The sequence below is a fragment of the Lottia gigantea genome (genome assembly GCF_000327385.1).
Source record: "Lottia gigantea unplaced genomic scaffold LOTGIsca_156, whole genome shotgun sequence".
Taxonomy (NCBI): Eukaryota; Metazoa; Mollusca; class Gastropoda; family Lottiidae; genus Lottia; species Lottia gigantea.
In genome coordinates this window covers 40,430-61,609 of record NW_008707898.1, presented here as the reverse complement: position 1 = coordinate 61,609, position 21,180 = coordinate 40,430, and the positions used below count along the sequence as shown (strand labels likewise).

At 32.8% G+C, this 21,180-nt stretch overlaps 3 protein-coding genes across 3 annotated transcripts; 2 read left to right on the top strand and 1 right to left on the bottom strand.

Moving 5' to 3' along the window:
* Positions 1 to 749: 749 nt before the first annotated feature.
* LOTGIDRAFT_52465 (hypothetical protein) lies at positions 750 to 7,863 on the top strand (the record flags this gene model as incomplete). The annotated part of the gene is made up of 14 exons (XM_009050804.1): positions 750 to 875; positions 1,266 to 1,412; positions 1,738 to 1,806; positions 2,170 to 2,451; positions 2,889 to 3,059; positions 3,798 to 3,893; positions 4,115 to 4,216; positions 4,523 to 4,651; positions 4,916 to 5,122; positions 5,716 to 5,835; positions 5,896 to 6,105; positions 6,666 to 6,828; positions 7,325 to 7,444; positions 7,733 to 7,863. Coding segments are annotated over 14 exons (2,073 nt in total), but the record flags the coding sequence as incomplete, so codon positions are not given.
* A 714-nt stretch (positions 7,864 to 8,577) lies between these two features.
* LOTGIDRAFT_238626 (hypothetical protein) lies at positions 8,578 to 17,192 on the top strand. The gene is made up of 10 exons (XM_009050803.1): positions 8,578 to 8,926; positions 10,328 to 10,377; positions 10,849 to 11,017; positions 11,259 to 11,357; positions 13,204 to 13,497; positions 13,902 to 14,092; positions 14,263 to 14,403; positions 14,658 to 14,749; positions 15,150 to 15,315; positions 15,558 to 17,192. The coding sequence occupies exons 1-10, from the start codon at positions 8,869 to 8,871 to the stop codon at positions 15,621 to 15,623; spliced, it is 1,326 nt and encodes a 441-aa protein (XP_009049051.1). The 5' UTR covers positions 8,578 to 8,868; the 3' UTR covers positions 15,624 to 17,192.
* A 1,662-nt stretch (positions 17,193 to 18,854) lies between these two features.
* Positions 18,855 to 21,102, bottom strand: LOTGIDRAFT_141139 (hypothetical protein; the record flags this gene model as incomplete). Its single annotated transcript, XM_009050802.1, has 6 exons — positions 18,855 to 19,035; positions 19,299 to 19,460; positions 19,675 to 19,743; positions 20,143 to 20,246; positions 20,554 to 20,639; positions 20,916 to 21,102. Coding segments are annotated over 6 exons (789 nt in total), but the record flags the coding sequence as incomplete, so codon positions are not given.
* Positions 21,103 to 21,180: the final 78 nt, after the last annotated feature.

Below are 21,180 nucleotides of genomic sequence, written 5' to 3'. Positions count from 1 at the left end.
TGAGGTATTAACAAACATGTGCAAGTGTCTTTAGTTATTTAAAACTGTTCAGTATTCCAGAATCCTATTCTAAATCTTCTTTATAATAGATTCAAATAATAACCTATTTAAGCCCTTGTTGCAATGAAATTTGAATTTGTAGTGTTAGCACTCAAGAGTTAGGGCTATGTACTTTTAACGAACTGGCTTTGAGAACCATTGGATCTTACAACCTGGTATTTATAAACAATTGTGGCAGCTCTAATGCTGATTGATTAGTAAACCACTGTTCCATTACACCTTGCTTTGCATTGCTACTGAAGGATAAATATGCTGCTGCAATATAAATGCAGTCTTTTCAATAAACTTGAGTCAATAGCAAGCACATGTCCCAAAATTAAGCCAATTGGTGCACTGCTGTAGGGTGTTTTAATAGATTAGTTATAACTAGATTTTATATTTCAGGGCCAATGGAGACGTCAACAGTCCACCAAAAATGAATACCGCTGCAGATAATGTAAGTCTGATTGATTTCCTGCTTGAAATTTTGATTAGAATGTGAACTAATGACATTTCAAAACTAATAATAGCATTATTTGTTAATTTAGGTTGTAGTTAGTCTGTTGTGATATCAATAGACAGACTATTTCCATTTAAACAGGTCTCTTTTACATGCTCAATGAATTTGTTGTTTGTTTCAGAATTTAAAAAAAGAAATGCCTTCTACAGCTGGTGACGGGGACTCAAAACAAGCTCCTCAACAGCAGTCAAAAAAGAAAGGCAGGCTCACCAACCAGCTGCAATATCTTCTAAAGGTAGTTGTGAAGGCTATGTGGAAACATCATTTTGCATGGCCTTTTCACGTTCCTGTCGATCCTGATAAATTAGGATTACCAGTAAGTATTTTCCTCTTTTTTTGTTTGATCTATAATTTCTCTTGATTTTGACTTGTGTTGAATGTTACAGTGAGCAAAGAGCCAAAGCAGGAAATGTGTAGAAAGTTGCCTAGGAACTGCGATAATTTTAGCTCGCAAACTTGAAGGTCCAGGGCTCAATCCCAGCAAAGATCAGTTACACAGGCTACAGACTGAGCAGATCCCTCAACCGTGTGAACTTTAGGTCTTGTAGGTCTTGACAACCTAAACTGGCAGTACCACCCAAATGTGATGTCTGTGCCAGTGCTTCTGAGAGTCGGTCTGGAGTTGGCTCTCGTCCTTAATACCAAATGTAAACAAGATAGGTATTGAATCTATGTATTGGTCATGAAATGCACTTTTGTATTGCAGGACTATTTTAAAATAATTAAACAACCAATGGATTTAGGTAGTGTGAAGAAACGTTTAGAAACTAATTATTATTACTCTGCTGAAGAATGTGTTCAAGATGTGAATACTATGTTCACTAATTGTTATGTTTATAATAAACCTGGCGATGTGAGTACATCTTCAATTGAAGAACTTTGTAGTTGAATTCAAAGGAATACTATCTCTTAGAATGATCATAGAATTTAGATTCTCGATCCTGCCAACTTGCTTGGTGTCATAACAAGTTTCATTTGCTGTGTAAATAGATCAGTGTTGAAGTTAAAGTTGGATGCATGGTCGTTGTTTTTTGGAGGAGCCATTTGATGCAGAAAATAACAATTCTGATGGATAAATTATTCAATCTAGCACCCATGGTAATAATATTTGTAGGGTCATTCTGTGTTTACATCAAGATTTCCTTGAAAATTGAATTCAAATTTGATTTCTTTTACAGGATATAGTGCTGATGGGTAAAGCTTTAGAAAAAGTTTTCCTACAAAAATTAAGTCAGATGCCAGCTGAAGTAAGTGGCTTCTTCTATTTTCTAGTTATTGAATATTCAATACATTTGAACTGAACTGCATCTGACAATATCATTGTAATGTGAATTTTGATTTTTCTTCAACACTTTTGGTGTCATGTTCTTGGAAAAAGTTCGAAAGGGCTGTAGAATGACAAGGGAAAACTCTTAACGTCCTACATGTAAACTTGGAAAGTTATGGAAAATCTCTTGCATGCGTTATTAATAGTAATAATGACGATATTTGTATTGCGCAGCAATTAAATCATCGTGGAATTTCTCCAGGCGCACATCTGCATGATATCTCCGTTAAGCACCTGTTGAAATGGCTTAACAACATTTTAACAATTTTGCTTTCTTTTTTAGGAAGTTGAAATCCCTGCACCGACTAAGAAAGGTCCAAGAGGAGCAGCTGCTGCATCAATGGCTGCTGCTCAGGCCCGAAAGTCGACATCCTCGACTTCAACATCTGCAGCTGCATCAACTACTAATCTTACTGATACTCCATCAACAACATCTACATCCACGACAGTTCCTGCTACTTCAACTGAACCTGTCACCGCCACAACACAAACCAATTATAATCATGTACCTTCTCCCGCTGCCTCTTCTGATGCTGCCCCTCCTTCACCAGTGTCTACTAAATATGTCTCGCCAGTTGCTGGTCTACCCAATTCCTCACAAATAAACTCTGTGAATTCAATAAGTAACTCTGAAAACGACATGTCACCTTTGGCACAGTCGGGAGTGGGAGTTACTCCACCTATCCAACCCACAAAGGTAATTAATCTTTTGTGTAACATGTGCACTATCCTATATCAGTGTTATTATGAAAATTAATGGGCACACATAGATAAGTCAAATTATATGGATGAGTAAAATGATGACATCATGCGTGTCAAATGATCTGATAAGCTAGATTTAGAATCTATTTGATATGTTCATGTTTTATGAATATATTGATGTAGATTTTAAACGATGCTGTCAGAGTAAGATTAATGGGTAGTCTGATTACTTGCCCATTTTCTTTGCTGTGAACAAACATTTAGTGTCATATTTTTGATGCAATCTTCATTTTATTTCAGATGAAAAAAGGTGTAAAACGAAAAGCTGATACTACAACGCCTTCGTCTTATGTTCCAACTGGTCCCCCGTATGATACAGTATATCAGCCGCCAAGATCTCTATTAAAGGCCGGACGGAGAGAAAGTGTACGTCAAATTAAAAAACCTAAACGTGACCTGCCCGATGATCAGGTTGGTCTTGATGTGAGAACCAATTTTCATAATGTTTACTTTTGTCATTGTCGTACTCTGGTCAACTTCCTAAATCATTTGAGATGAAATTCTTTCCCTTCCTTCAAAATCAATCCTTGAATGTTAACCACATCCATTTAAACAATTAAATTTTCTGTTTTTTTGTACAGAAGTAGAATTATGAATGAAAGTAAAGAATTTTTGAATGGAAATGAGAATAAATCTCTCTGTATTGATGAATAGTTTATCTTCAAAAGTAAACATTGTAACTGTAGGGGCAGTGTCTTTTCTTTTGTGCATGCCAATTTATTTACTCACTGCATCCATTTTGAAATTTTACATCACTCCATTTCCTTGCATGGTGTTTCGACCACTGTTAACTTCACTTGTTATCACTGTTATTTCCTTCAATTCATACACATTAAAGAATTTTACTAAAAAAAATACAATTTTGATATAAATATGCCCAGCAAAATTAGCTTTCTCATGGAAGATCACAAAAGTTAAATTCCAAAGACTGGGCTAATCTTATTTCAAATATTTTGATGTAGCGTATATCCAGCAAAATGAACTCAATTATGGAAATCTTACAAGGCTAATTTCAAAGAATGGCCCACTATTATATTACTTCAGTGTGTGATTTTTATGGAAATGTCAGTTTTCTTTATGGTAAAATGCATGCTATTGCAATTTGAGGGTATGAAAGATTAATTGTATGTGAGATCATTCTATTTATAGGCTCAACATAGTTCAAAGAATAAAAAAGCTAAATTACCAGATGTATTAAAATACTGTAATTCTGTTCTCAAAGAATTACTTTCCAAAAAACATCATGTAAGTATTCCATTGATATATATTTTCACAACAAATTAATTTCACAACTCAAGTATCCCTGACTATTTTTTTTTCTAAATCAGTTGTTCTATTATCTTAATGATAATTTGAAGTATTATCAAAAAGCAAGGATAGCAACGCATGAATTTATCTCGAATGAACCATCTGCAATTAAACTATTAATTCTGTATGAATAATCATGAGTTATTTTATTTATGTAGGCATATGCTTGGCCATTTTATAAGCCAGTGGATGCCAAGGCTTTAGCTTTGAGTGATTATTATGAGATCATCAAGAAACCAATGGACCTGGGATCTGTCAAGGTGGGTGTTGTGATTAATGTTAAAAATAACTGGGAAATGACGGCTTTCTGAGAGGTCTGATATGAAGGTCACATCTTTTATATCTTTTCTTACTGCAGTCATTTGAGGCATAACATAAGGTCCAAATACAAACCCTTGATCAAGGACTTCAAAATGAAGTTAAAATCAGGCAAAGGGGTTTGGATGGATTTGAAATACATAATTGATAGAATCTTGTTATTTCAGTAGCAAAGCAATAGGTCTTGCCCCTATTATGCTGAGGCATTGAACGTAAGGATTATTTAAACTGTACTTATTTATTTGTAGAAAAAGATGGATAATCGAGAATACAAATCTGGGAATGAGTTTGCGGAAGATATACGACTTATTTTCAGTAATTGTTACCGATATAATCCTCCAGATCTTGATATCGTGGCTATGGCAAAGAGGTTACAGGTATGTACCACAATTGTACCCAAAAACTGGTTTCGAGATGACATGCTTTGATTTGTTAAAAGTATAGCCATTAGAACAGCACTTCATTAGAAAACATGTCAATTTCATGATAAGAACTACCAAAGATTTAAAATTCTGTTTTAACATCAATTTTCTCTTTTAGACAGGAATTATTTTACTTGTCTGAACACATGTTTAAAGTCAACGGATGTAAGTTAAAGATAATCTGTATGGGCAATAATCAACATCTGCGTTTCTTTGCAGGATGTGTTTGAAATCAAGTTTGCCAAAATACCAGAAGAGAGAGCTGGAACACCTGAACCGACTGTACCTTCAGCTTCAGCGTTAGGTATCAAGTCTGAAGATAAATTTAACAGTGAATCTGAAATGAGTAGTAGCCCAGCCTCTAGTGATAACGAGGATGATAGCGAAGAAGAACGGGAACAAAAATTAAAAGAATTACAGGAGCAAGTGAGTAGCAATTATAGATTCATGTTGAACTTTTATAGTATATCAGTAGGACACCTTTGTCAGTTCTAATGCTGCATTCGATACTTCACGTGACTACTTTGTTCATAGGGTCAATGTTGTGTGTTCTTTGGTATTCTACTTAAGAAAAATGAAGACAAGTTTGTAACATTTTCAGACTTTTGAGAAAAATGTAAAAACTATTTCAATGGCATCTATCGAATGCAGAACAGGTAGTGGATGAGTAAAATGATGACATCATGCGTGTCAAATGATCTGATAAGCTAGATTTAGAATCTATTTGATATGTTCATGTTTTATGAATATATTGATGTAGATTTTAAACGATGCTGTCAGAGTAAGATTAATGGGTAGTCTGATTACTCTAATTCCTGAAAATTCAAACACTATTTTATTACAAGATAATAGGGCATGCTTATCCATTCAAATTGTGAAATTGAGAGATAATGGTCCTCATTTGGGTTTGAGTTTCCAAGGAAATTTTATAGCATTGACTTAGTACTATTATTTTAACATTCAGAACGGCAAGTACAGAAAAATATTAGAATTTCAATTATGAAAGCTTTCTTTTACAGTTGCAAAGACTTCAGGAGCAACTATCTAAATTAACTTCCGAACATATGCGCAAGTTAAAGGAGAAGAGAGAAAAACAGAAAAAGAAAAAGAAGAAAATTAAGAAAGAAAAACCTGAAGAAGTACCCATAATAGCCCCAGCACCTGTTCCTAGTGTACCTATAGAGACTCCTAAACCAAAGAAAAAAGCTAAAGCCAAATCTCCCTTGCGTAATTCAACTAAACGACCAAAATCAGTGAATAATCGTGCTACTGGCTCTAAGAAAAAATCTGTGGCTAATTTACCTTTAATTCCACCACCGGATAGTGAGGATGAGGACAATGCACAACCAATGACTTATGACGAAAAACGTCAACTCAGTTTAGACATTAATAAATTGCCAGGTAAGAAAGTAATCTGGCAAAGTGTTCAAATTTATATTGTGTGGATGTGTTCAGTGTATTATTTGGATCAGTGGTAGTTCACAACAGTGTTTCTTTTCTGATAGGAATTCTTCTTCTTAAAATGAACATTGAATTTAAGTTATACTCAGTCAATAAGAGTTTATCATTTTCATCAGAGGACTTAACTGGTGTCATAAATGTACAACAGATCAGTGTATAATCCAATAAATCCATGAAACTAAATTACCATTGAAGACCAGTCTGTTTTATAGTAATGACACTGGGAAAGTCCACTGAATATACACTCTTATTGACTAAGTTTTAGAATTTAAAATATAATGTTCATTGTAAGACTTGGTGGTCCTTTAAATCTTGCATCATATCTCAATATTTGAAAGTATAATGGTTTTCTAAGACAAATTTGGCTCTGTTGCCTTGCATGTTATATCTAGATTGTCAGATTGAAAATGTGCACTCGATTAGAAAAGTTTGCCTAGTGTTCCTAGGTTCTGAGATAATCAGTAAGCTTATTTACTAGAATTTTGTGTACTTTTTTGTAGGTGACAAGCTTGGTCGTGTTGTTCATATAATTCAGTCTAGAGAACCGTCCCTTCGAGATTCCAATCCTGATGAGATTGAGATTGATTTTGAAACTTTAAAGCCATCCACATTACGAGAACTGGAATCTTATGTTATGTCTTGTTTAAAACGAAAGAACAAAAAACCCTATGGTAAGTAGTTGATAGTGAAAATCTTATATTCATTACAAGGATTACAACTTAGATTCACAAGGCCCAAGACTATCATTTAGTTGTTTGATATAACCAAGCAAATGACCTCTTGTAAAGTTTCCATAGAACATGTATAGTAAAAAATATTCAAGTAAAATGATGACATCATGCGTGTCAAATGATCTGATAAGCTAGATTTAGAATCTATTTGATATGTTCATGTTTTATGAATATATTGATGTAGATTTTAAACGATGCTGTCAGAGTAAGATTAACGGGTAGTCTGATTACTTGCATAATAAAAAGAGCACTGAATTTTGTTCATTGATCTTCCATTAAAAAAATTAAGATGTTCTCCTTGCTCTTATTTAACTGCTCTAGGGATCTACTTATCTTTGTAACAATTTAGATTGTTTATTTTTAACTGCTCTAGATATCTGTTGTATCTACTTATCTTTGTAACATAAGTTATTTACATTGTATATTTTTCTTGCAGCTCGAAAGCCCAGTGGTAAATCAAAAGATGAAGTTCAAAAAGAAAGGAAGAAAGATTTAGAAAAAACGCTCCAAGGTATTCAAGAACAACTTGGTACCTCAGCGAAAAAAATGAAAAAAGGTATGGAAAGCTTTGATTTTAATGTTTGCTTTGTCTGGAGCTAAAGACGACCTAAGAAAATGTTTAACACTGAAACATTATGAGAGCTGTGCTTAAAAAAAATGATGGCATTGATTCCGTTGAATTTGCTTTTTATAATGCTGATAAATTCTATAATCCCATTTTACAGACGAAATATCATGTTAGAAAAGCAATGTAATACACATTGTATAATTAATACATTTATATATATAGATATTAGTTAATAATCAAATACATTTATATGTGTGATATTTATATTTTCAGAAGAAAGTAATACAGTTGATGTTGTTGGCGGTCCAAGTCGGTTGAGTGCCAGTAGCAGTAGTAGTTCTGGTAGTGAGAGTAGCAGTGATAGTAGTTCCTCCAGTTCTTCGGAATCCAGTGACTCAGAAACAGGTTAGCAACTATTAGACAAAACCAAACACGGGTGCTGTTAAACCTGTAACTGGTATTTAGGCATGACAAGGTTCAGAGCCCATAACAGCTGTTATTTAGACATGACAGGGTTCAAAGTGCTTATCGCCTGTAATAGCTGATATTTAGGCATGTGGCAGGTCCTTGGTTCTGAACTATTAACTTAATCATCAAGTTTCATTTGTTCTGAACTGTATTACCTTTACCACCTGTTATTTAATCCAGACTGGTTCATTGGTTCAAAACTATTACCTTAATCAGCTGTAAATTAGGTATATCAAGGTTTAAAGTGTCACCCATAACAGCTGATACTTTGGCACCTACATTATCAGCTGTTAGGCATGGCAGGTTGATTGGCTCTGAACTATTACCAGCTGTTATTTAGTCATGGCTGGTTCTGAACTGTTACCAGCTGTTATTTAGTCATGGCTGGTTCTGAACTATTACCAGCTGTTATTTAGTCATGGCTGGTTCTGAACTATCAGCTGTAATTTAGTCATGGCTGGTTCTGAACTATCAGCTGTTATTTAGTCACGGCTGGTTCTGAACTATTACTAGCTGTTATTTAGTCATGGCTGGTTCTGAACTATTACCAGCTGTAATTTAGTCATGGCTGGTTCTGAACTATCAGATGTAATTTAGTCATGGCTGGTTCTTAACTATCAGCTGTCATTTAGTCACGGCTGGTTCTGAACTATTAGCTGTTGTTTAGGAATTGCTGGTTCATTGGTTCAAAAACTATGTACCATTGCATAACACTACTATGCTGTGACCATTTCTATTGCAAGTTAATTTATATTTATGCTGTCTGAGCACATGAAAAGTTGACCTTTGAACCATGGTGTAGTTTGTTGTATCATTAGGGTGTCTGTATGTATATGATTGTTGAATGAGTAAATGATGAATATTAGTGCTATGTCTTTCGAAACCGGGATTGTTTTTCTCTGTGTACACTGGTGTATATATATGTTATGTTATAGAATGGGTTCATGAGATGGGGTCCCTTTGTACTTTGTAAGCCATTGAGTGCAGAATGTATTGTAAGAGGTCAGTCAAACATGACTGGCAACTAAATGATCTCTGATTCAGGAGAAATTTGGGTTTCATGTACCAACCAACTTGATCTTTTATTTCTAAAATAAAAGCCAGGTTATTTATTTTCTATCAATGCAAATCCATTTATTGCATAATAATTCATTTCTATGGTGCTTTTTAGTGTTTTTTTTTTACTATATTATACACATCAAATCCATAATACATTTACTGTATTGATATGAACCTCATGATTTATCCCAAGTTGCAGGAGCGCAAGTCGCGACTGGCCTCAAATTTACTACATTTGCACTCCATGGCAGTATTTATATCAGTAAACCCAAATCGCTCCTGGAACTTTGTTACTTACTGATCAAAATTTATTTATGAAGATTTTTTTGGTGGTTTTTACACCAATTGCTTTATTAATGAAAATTGGTCCATAGCATGCTCTATTTGTAGGCAATATTTCATATTTGTGTCGTGATCTTTTTGCTAGAAATTTAATCATGTCTAATATTAGAGTCGGATTTATTTGTTATATCTATATATAAAGCATTTGTATCAAAATGAATTGTAAATTTCTATTACTAAGATTCACATTTTTGTACATAACTTGACCATTGTCATTTCATTTACTCATAGAAAAAATCATCAGAAATAAATATGGAAAAATTAATTAGTTATTATTTTAGCTGTAAGGCTTGTTTTAAGATCTCTTATATTACATTCTGCACTTGATGTGGCCCTTTATTTAGTTTTTGTTTTTTGTCTTGTTTATAATGTATGTCATAACCAATGTGCATGATCCAAGGTACAGATCCTGCAGCAATTTTAGAATGTGACAAATGTACCAAAGGTTTAGACTAAGATGCCTTATCTATAGACGGCTCACCACATATTCTGCAGGCAGTTTAGGTGTTGGTTGATATGACTCCTGATGCTTGGTTTCTGGATCTGCAAGGGGAAGGAATCCTATACTAAAAAATAGTCGACGTAAATTGAGTTCATTCAGCTATATAACATAATTAGCTTATTATGATAATTTGACCGTTGAACCATCACAACAATCAACTATTCACCGCCATACACTATAGAACTAATAGACTGGTACACCATTTACACTAAAGAACTATTAAACTGTTCAACCATTACACAATAGAGATATTTTAACACTTTAGACTGTTCAACCATTACACTACAGAACTTTTTGACTGTTCTACCTTTACAATATAGACTGTTCAGCTTTAATACTATAGAACTATTAGACTGTTCAACCATTACACTACAGAACTTTTAGCCTGTTCTACCTTTACAATATAGAACTATTAGACCATTCAAACACATTAAAATATTGGTGTTTATGCAAAAATCAATCGAAAAATAGTGTCATAAGACAAAAATTATGTTTTACAGAAAAGAAAAAAGGCCACTCCAAAGTAAAAACACCTGCAAAAGCTAAACAGGTATTGTAGGAATTTATTTTTTTATTATTACATCAAATCCTAAGCTTTGAAAGTATAAGTCGTTGATTCAAAATTTAAATGAAATCTCGGGTGTGCTGATTATGGCATTAACCAGTTTGATATTTGTTGCCGATTGTTAGACAGAGCGTCATCATACTATATGATTTCTGACATAGTGGAAATTGACCTGGGGAATTTTTGTCTCCTATTTGCCCATGATAATACTAGTCAGTGACAAAAAAATTAGGACATATACTGTTCCTGTGCTAGTACCATCAGATGTAGATCCATGTACATGAGTTAGTTTGTCAAGTGTGAAAATTTGATTTCAATTGTATGACTTTCTTGGTCTGATTGCAAATACCAAAGGAATTCATAATTAGGAATTATGTCTGAGTGAAGATTTTATCTGAAAATTATTCTAGTAATATACTAATTTAGTCACTGATGATGGTCTTTTTATTATTTTAGTCTAGCCCAGGTAGATCACCTCCTGTACGTATTATGATTGGAGGAAACCAGGCTGTAGTTACCTCCCCTCCTTTAGTATCGCCCAGAAATCTCACATCTAATTTCTCTTCTATAACAACTAGTCTTCCTCCAGTTACAGCAACACAATCTAAACCTTCTCCTGCTAAGGGTAAGCCTAGATTATTTTTATTTTATTAATTTCATGATATTGTAAATATGGCTGATAGGGTCTTCTGTAGCAGAGACTAGCTGTTAAATACATTGTTAAATACATTGATTTGCACCAAGGGAACTAGAAAATAGACTTCAATCAATAAATCATTTGAGCACTTATTTGAAACATTGCTGTTCTAAACTTGAAGAATCTAATTTCAATTCTAATGTTTTGATGAATTCTATTGTTTCTATAGTAACAGCTCCCAGTCACCCAGTGATCACTCATAATTTACCACAACAACCCAGTAGACCTTCGGCTATGGCTACAGCCAAACCTCAAACCAAGAATACCAGTAAGTAATATCTTCATTAAGCTAGATAATTAAAAATTGTTGCAAGGCTCATTCTAAAGATCAGAAGTCATGAATTAATTTGAATTATCATATATTGAAGTTAAAGACACTCCAATATTGAATATTTTTATCTTATATTTGTCTGTTCTCAAACTTGGTCTTAAGAGTTTATATTCCTTACTTACCTGGTGCAATAAATAACTATACAGGAATACCTCTATAATCAGATAAATCCATTAAACTAATTTTTGAAAAAAGCTTAAAATTTTATTAAAGATTAATTGTACCGTAGTATTATGGATAATTATTTTTATGTATTATGAATTTATCGGTATATGTTCCTGGAAGTAGTACGGTCAAGTAACCTAATTTCGTGGAAACCTATTATTCGTGGATTTCCGGAAAGGATTAATAATTTACATGAGCGACCTTGCGCGACCTCCGCATTAGTTTGTTTTGATAAACATGGGTTTTCTGTACAATATCAGCTAGTAGAATGAATTCAGTAGTTTCAAGCAAGGTAAAATGTATTAATGTATACTTTGACAAATACAAAATGGCGGATTTCACTTATTACCAAACGTCACCATTTTTTATCGGCCGAATTTCCTTATAATCCCAAGCGGTAATCGGAATTCCAAGTGTCGTCTGCTAGAATATATTCCAACAAATGAAGTCACATGATCCATGTTAGCAGAAAATTTCTATGAAACACAAAGTGGACCATATTCTTATGTTGTTTCAGTGACTTTTAGAAATAAATCACGCTATGTATCTTATTTTGTCAGTCACTATTTTTTTTTTAAAATCTTGGTTCTTTGAAGGAATTGTCACTAGTTATAATGAATTGATATTAAAGATAAATACTAAGAGAGGTTAATTATACCACCCGGTATCCATACAACGTGTTTTTCAAAGATCAAACATTGTACACGAAAATAGGTAAAGCATTCTGCCGCCATTGCCGAGTTGGTTGCTCATGAAATATGGGTCAAAGTGAAGGATTCATAAAGAAAATCGAAATAAACCAATTTTAATTATTTTGTAGAATATCTGAGGAAACATATAAAATTTTGTTTCGTTTATTTAACTTTGACGAAATTCGGTGTTGAATCCTTATATCCACGAAAATAGGTTACACCACTGTATTGTTCCCAAATTTCCGTTACCGACAGGAACATTGACACAAATTATGTTGCATCGCAGTTTGTTAATAAAAAAGGAGTCTATCAATCAACATAAAAATTTATTCATTGACAGTTCAGGAATTAAATAACACAACGTCACTGATGTCACACCAACAGCTTTCAATAAGTTCCAATCAAAAAACGATCCATAAATTCATTGGAACAAAAGGTCCAAATTACAGGGAAATTCACCGTTCAACAAAGGCAATTCTACCCAAAATCATTTTCGGTCGGTTGTCGTCTGCTGTCAGCCATCGGACGTCGGTTAAGAAAACAGTTCCTGCTCCTACATCACTCCCAAACTAATAAAGGTGCTCTAAAGCGAACACACCTGCTCTCGAACGAACAGCAAATACAAAGTTAAGCTTTCAAACAAGCTTTGAATTAAAGTTTACTTCATATTTTAAGACATGGGCTTATTGAACGTCAAGTAGGAAATAAAACAGAAACGCCTTTTTACCGCACATTTACCAGTACCAGACGTCAAATTGTCAAGGGACATAACTCTAAGCTACCTTTTGGCTTCAGACAACAAAACCTAAATACAATAAAACCTGCAAAAGGTAGCCACAAGTATTCCTTTAAAGTTTGTTAAGAATAATCTGGTAGTTACACTTCCAAGATATAATTTTTATCAATGACTTATTATTCTATTTCAGTTCCAACAGCCAATAGCAATCTAACTGGTAATGGGCCTTATGCTGGTAACATATCATCAATGAATATGTCCTCATCAGTGAATAATGGCTTGGTGTCTGGGACTATTAGTCCACCACCAGTCATATCACCCCCTAATAAAACTCTACCACTAACTGAACTAGCTCCCATGTCTCCTATCCTACCACCCACTATTGATGAGAGGAGTAAAGAAGTGTATAAGTTTGAATTCAGTGATGAGGATTCCATGAGTCCTAAACCTATCTCTAAACCTGCACCTCCTGGGGCTACTATCTGTAAGTATGAATTTATTTAGCTTGATTTGCCTTAATGCCAAGTATAGTTTCAAATAGACGAGGTGCCTTGTATGATGTTGGATTATTGTATTGTGTCCGCATCCTGTTATTTGCATATTTACCTCTTCTGTGTTCTGTTTTAATAATCCTGCTCTGAACACTGCATTGGGGGCTACCGTGGCTCAGTGAGTTAGACACTTAGCTTAAATTGAAAAAGTGTCTAGATGTTGGGATGGTACAAAAAAAAAAACAGAGGCCTTGTGTGCAGTTTCAGAAACATTTTGCTCATAAAAGCAGTTCTGTTTGATATCAATTGTATTCTTAAAAATTGTCAAAATGAATTATTTAAAACTATAACAATAACATATTGTATAATATCTAATTTAAATAATGTATTTTTTTAGCTGCCAGTGGTGTTGGAGTATCATTCAGTGTTAGCTCTGGGTTGAAAGCATCTCAACCTAGTCTTGATATTCCAATGGAACCAGAACTCAAACCTACTCCACCCCCAACTCCACCTGTTCCAGTCCAACAACAACAACCACCGCCATCATCATTACAATCACAACAGCAACAACTTGAATCCATTAAAAAGGTAACTTATTTTCAAAAAAAAACATCAAAAGACAAAATTAGATTTGATTTGAAAAGTAATTTTTTCCAAAAATAAAAACCAATATTGACCATATACAACAAAAATATCTGATCTGAGGTACCAACACTGTTTTATTCTGTTAATTATTTTGTTTTTTATTCTGTTTACAGCAGGAGAGTAAGTTGAAGAATGCTACATCATGGTCCAGTCTTGCTGCTGGTTCCAATAGTTCTCAAGGTGGTGGAAGAAAATCACATGCTACTAGTAGTTTTGAACAGTTTAGAAAACAGGCCAAGGAAAAGGAAGAAAGGGTGAGTGCAAATTCAATCCTGTCTGAAACAAGCTAGTAAGAGTATCACCATTACTGTTAAAATAGAATCTGAAGCATGTTGTAACTTAAAGTTTTATGTCATACCATCTTCAGGTAACTTATTAATAAATAATTTTAAAACAAAAATTAAATTTATAGCCAATTCTTTTCATACAAAAGTTGACGAAATTCCAAACAAGACATACAAATCTAGTTTTATACTGGGATTTATGTATTTTAAAATGTGTTTTATAGGAGAAGTTATTAAGAGAACAGACTGAAAGAAGAAAACAGCAGAAAGAAAAGGCTGAAAGAGATAGGGTTAGATTAGAACAAGAGAGACAAAGGTAAAGATTACATGTCATTTTATGACAATGAATGACAGCTGCTTAGTGTTTATGAAAGATTCCACAGCCATAGCATGATGTAGGCAATTTCCCCACTGCAACCAAACTTTACAAGTGTCTATTTTTATTATATATTTTAAATTCATTTGGACACTTTGCATTGTTCCTTGAATTCTTGTAGTGGGCAACTAATTTGGCAAACTTACTGCTTTGCAGTAGCCTCATGAGATCAGGAGCACTATAGAAACTCTGCATTCTTTCTGTTTAAAAGTTCTCTTAATTATGCCTAGTTAGTGAATACTCAGTAGTAATAAGAACAAAACCATCATGTTGTCCTGTCACAAACTATATTTATTTATTGAAAACTGAAGATGAATAACAAATAATGATTAAATTACAGAGAAAAAGATGAAGATGAAGCTTTAGAAATGGCTCGTAAAGCTCAAGCTAAACAAGATGAAGCGGCTAGACAATTAGAGGCTACCAAACAACAAGAACTAGAAGCTGTTAATAGACAGAAAGATTTACAAAGACAACGAGAACAGGAAAGAAGGAGACGAGAAGCTGTAAGTAGAATTATTAAGATATAATTTTAAATGGATTGTAGAATGGTTTTCAAAAGAATAAATAGTAAATATGGTGATAGGGGTTACATTTTGTGATAGTTCTTGGTTATAGGTTTTGCAGGTTTACAAAACAAAATGTTGCGTTGTTATATGTATCAAAAGAGTCCTTACAGGTGCAGAAAGTAGAACATAATAATACCTTTCATTTAATATAATTTAACATGGATATGATTTTATTTCAGATGGCAACGAATATTGATATGAATGCTCAGAGTGATATCATGGCCTCGTTTGAAGAAATGTTTTAAGTGAATTTTCTAGACTGTATTATATGATTACTAGAGTTGACCTCTTGATTATTACTGATTTAATCATTCTGGTAATGTGTGCTGATTTAAGGTGAAAGCTACTGATTTTCTACCAGTGAAAAATTTGACTGTCTATTAACGATATTATGTGAATTCAAAGTGAAAGCTACAAATATTTTATCCGTGAAAAATTTGACTGTATAACAGCAATATGATCTGAATTTGACATGAAAGCTTCAAAATTTCTATCTGTGAGAGAATGACTGTAAACGAACAGCAATATTATGTGAATTGGATTTTGGTGACAGCTCCAGATATTTCATTTGTGAAAGATTTGACTATAAATGAACAGCAATATGTGTGAATCTGTATGGTTTTACAAGAACAAAGTAAAAACAAATATGCACACTTGGAATGTTAGTATATGACATTGAAGTGAATTGGTAAGAATTGGTATTGATATTGGTGTTGTGTGGTAAAGCTATAGAACAAACTACTATTTTATGAGGTACATAGGTGTTATAACTTGATTGAAACTAAGAGATGGTAATTGTAAATTCTAAGTGAAATTTGATTATAACTCAATTGTGAAAAACCGATTTAACATCATGTGCTCAAAGTGTATTTGAAACAAGACTTATGTACTGTTAAATAACAGAAAGACTTATAATGCAATGTGCAAATAAAACAATTATTGGACGCTTTTGAACGGTATATATCTGATCCTTTAGCTTGCGTAGAATGTGTAGTGGTATATTATAATATAGTATGAAATAAGAGTATAATCAGTGATATATGTAAGGAATAATTCTACAGATTTATAACAATCTGTAGGTAGTGATCAGGGTGAAATATCTTTCAATTTTAAATTATCAAAATACTGTACATATATTATGTACAAATTGATATGGACTTTTTTTTTGTTTTTTGCTATGTAAAAACATGAATGAATGATTAATTTCAATGGTGCTTGAATACAAATAAATTATTTGTCAATTTTGTATAAATTGAATCAAGATTCGTTAGTTCGCTTCTTTTTTCTTTTCCATCCATTGACTTGTTTTCACTATCAGTATTTTTGAGTGAAAATCATCCAATTTCATCAATTTTGTGTAAAAAGAGTTTTCTTCATTGTAAATATCATTTTAAATATGAATGTTAATCGTTAGTCATTGTGTTTAGACCATACAAAATGGTGACCAGATAATTGGTCTACCACAGTTTTCATTTAATTTAATTTTTTGCTTTCAATTTTGAAAATCATTGATACTATTGTAGCCTTAATCATCCAGTTTTGTTATTATTTTCCATTTCATAATCATCATATATACTAGCCCAAACTACAATATTGGAAATTTAAAAAAAAAAAATCCCAATAGCTCCATTTCATTTCATTTCATTATAATTGTGTATTAATTAAAGATTCGAAAATTTTTGAAAAAAAAAAATTATTTATTGTTTGAAACTGTAATTAGATTTGCATGTAAAGATAATCATTATTTTGTATGGCCTCATTTGTTTTATTCACAAATATCTGAATAAATTGTCATTATTTTTGTTAAAACTGAACAAGTTGTGTCATTTCTTGAGATCTCCCTATATGTACTAGATTCACTCTTCAAATATACCCATCCACAGAAGCTGAGCTGTTCAAACGGTTCAATCTCATACTTTATTTATCCATTCTCAATTCAAGCCTTATAACTCTATTTGTGCTCTGTTAAAATCATCAAAGTCTATTTGTGCTCTGTTTAAATCAATAAAATCATCTTTAATCTGTGCTGAATTTTGTGCCAGGTAAAGCTAAGAGAATTAGATCCTGCTTTATTCAGTTTGTCCCTAGTGAATCTTAACTTAAAACTAAATTGCTGAGTAAATGGACTGTGCAGTGATAACATGGTTAAATGAGTTAATTGACTGTCAGACAAGATGTACTGCATGGCTATATGCAACCAAAAGAATTGTCAGCTCAAACCTCTGTTTTCCATTTCAGAGAACACTCCAGTTCAGTTATCATTACTCTCAGATTTTTATTTAAGTATCAAAAAAGTTCATATCAAAGATAAACTACACTAGGGTTAAAAGTGGATGACATTTTTAAAAAGAAAAGAACATAGAAAAGGGTTTGCTTGTTCAAAGCCACTGTAAAATGAAATGAAATGAATGGAGTTTTACATCCTACTTACATCTGCACCATGTGGGCTAATGAAGACGGGAATTGCCATGCAGGGTGCAATGAGGGAAATTTTGCCAGGACAGTGGCATTAGCCTGCTATTTTTCGATTTTCAACTGTAGAGGGATCTTTTACGTGCACAGCCCGTAGCACACGGGGTTTGGTATATTGTCCCATCCGAACGACTAGATGCTTTTGCCATGTCAGCGCCTCTTACCTGCATCACTGACAGGGGGAAACCTGGTTAAAAAATCTGAAGGCATTATCTCTACCTATGCCAGTATTGAACCTTCAGGTTAGCGAGCAAGCGTCTTACTCACTGAGCCACTGCGACTCCCTCAAAGCCACTGTAGAGAACATTTCTGGTGCATTTATGAGTTTAATTCACCTATCCAAATGGATAATTCAAGTTCATACACTAAAACATTGTCTGTTATTATAGCGATCAATACATCAATAGTAGAGTGATATAATTATATATACAGGCAATGAACAGTAAGAAACATTATAACAATTAATATTATAAGAGTATAATGATGGCACTGCATTCTGAGCTTACTGTTTAACAAAACCATAATTTAAAAACATTTAATTCAAGTACTCTGAATATCATTATCCCAGTCTTTATATCTGTGATGTTGACGTTTATCTTTGTAAAAATTACGCCGGCGATTAAATCTGTTATTTTCTATTGGCTTACACATGTTAGCTTCAATTTTCTCCTTGACTTCTTCACTTTCCTCTGAAATAAATACATGAGATTTAAGATGGTGCCTGGTTAACAAATCCAATTATGTTAAAATGTTGACCATAACTATTTTGAAGCTAATATTCCATTTCATATAAAAATAGTCAGTAAAATCAAAATTATCTGAATCATAATTAGAAATATTAAAACAGAACCTGAAACGTGTTACTCAGAGTTTCACAATGTGTCCTACTAAAGTTTGACAAGTCTCATGTCTACACTATGGACGCAACATTTGTTTTTTATTTTAAAGACGTGCTTAGGTGGAAAGCTTTTCAGTTAAACACAGGTTACATCGTATGTGTTTTGTTAGTTCAGTGGAATGGTAATTGCTCTGTATATAGATATAAATGCATAAATATTACCGTGTGATAATAAAGGGTATTCTGACCATTCATCTTTCAGTACAATATATAAACTAGGATTCTCTACTATAGTTTTACCACATAAATTATCTTTTATTGACTTCTCTTTATCCAATTCACAATACCTTTATAGAAAAAAGATTTCAATCATGACCTACATAAGATAAACCTTTACATGCAACTTTTCAAAACTAAAGCAATTTTGCTGCATTCGCTTTGTGTCATTCATGAATATATAAACTCTCATGAAAGATATATACAGCTTAATGGATCAACAGTCACTGGTTTAAGTTTTCCACATGTTTCTCCTGTCTCCTGTCATCCTCATGTCTATATACCACTACTTACAATTGCTAAATGTTTACTGTTGAATATAATCCTAACCTACCTGGTATCATTAGTAGGTCTATTTTCTACCAGTAAAAATATCTTATAATCATCAGAGTTACTGTTAACATATTGTTTTAGTTTTTGTCTTATAACAGGGTCTGATTCAGTCTGTGATATATATTTTATTAATATCTCTTCTATTGTTCTCTTCTCATTTACTCTACAATATAATGATACAATACAATACAATTATGATCATATTAATCTTCATGAATATTTCAAAGTATTTGAAAGGATCCTAGGGAGACTTTATCAATATCATTACAAAATCTGGCTTCTTATATTCTTCCAGTACGCATACAAGTTCTATTTTTCTTCATATTTGCAATCAGCACTTAACAGTTACCTTCCAAATGAACAACAGTAAGCCTTACCTTGTTTCTGTATAACTGACATTAGCTTGAGGAAAAATAAGATCCACTTTCCATGATATTTCCTTATCTCTGAAACATTACATACATTTGTATAATTAAGCTACAAGATGCCTTTCAATAATAAACAAAATATTTTCACTGTTAAAATAGTGCTCAGTACACTAACTTTAGAGCGAAATATTAAAACAGATCCTGAAATATGTTGTTACTCAGAGTTCATGCTGTGTAATCTTAAATGATATATTACTATGTTTCAGAACATACTCCTTGTTAATATTCAGTGTTAGAAGGCGATGAGAACATAGTCTCATGAAAGCACTGGCCTTGTTTACAAAGTAAAGATTTATGATAAAACAAAGAGCAATTCAGTGTCAAGACAATAAAGTTAAACATGTTTAATTTGGACAGAAGTAATCTAGTATATCCTAAATCAAATTTTCTGGTTTCCCAATATCATTATAAACATACCTAAATAAATATCTAGTTGAATTGGTTTTCCGTCTTGACATTGGATAAGGTAAAACTTTTAAATCTGTTTGTCTTTCCCTAGCCATCTTTATTAACTGATTTACCTACAACATTCAATTTAAACTTGTTTGTTAAATGTTTCAAATTTTCAAATGGACATTGAAATAATGTGATATATGTTCTTGTTATTGAAAATACCAGAAAACTCATAATCTCTACAATGATTTGATATAAAGAACTTGCAAAATAAGATATATAACAAGCAACTTCTTTTGTCATTTAATCTGATGAGGACTAAGAGTTGTACTTATTTTTCTATGGAATACGGACATGTGGCTTCAAGGCCAAATGATATTTAGGCAATATGTACATGTAGCATATAATCTGTTATATTTAACTAAATACACTCACTGGATGTGGTCGATCTTTTCTTAATCTTAAATCATCTCTGTTAGCATTACTCACTTTCCTGGCTGTATCTTCTAATAATCTATAATCTACAATAAAAAATACCCTTGTAACCACTTTTAATCACATTTTCAAATCACAAATTCAAATAAAACAAATTTAAGATACATTTTGTGCTGTAGTTCTTATTTTGACATCAATAGCAATTCAAAATCATATAAACTTTTTAAAATATATTTGATGCTTCTGAGCCAGCAAACTTGGACTATTTCAACTGCTGCTGCTACTGCTGCTCTATCACTGTCATAATCTGTCAACACTTATTGCTATTTGAACTATTCTATTGAATAAAAAATAAAAATTACCACTTAGTAGATCTGTTTCTGAGAATTTATTAATAGATATATAGGCTGTTTTATCTCTTACACCATTACAATCTTTCTCTAGTTTATGTTTTTTAACACACATCAAACTACATGTTTTAATCATGCACCTTGGACAGGTATATTTAGCTAGGTTTTCATTACAATCAATACACCTGAAAAATGTTAAGATCAAAAGATTCTTAAAGGTTTCATAAAGGTCACTTCGTCCTTTAGTTGAATATATCTGTCAATTCCATACCAGATG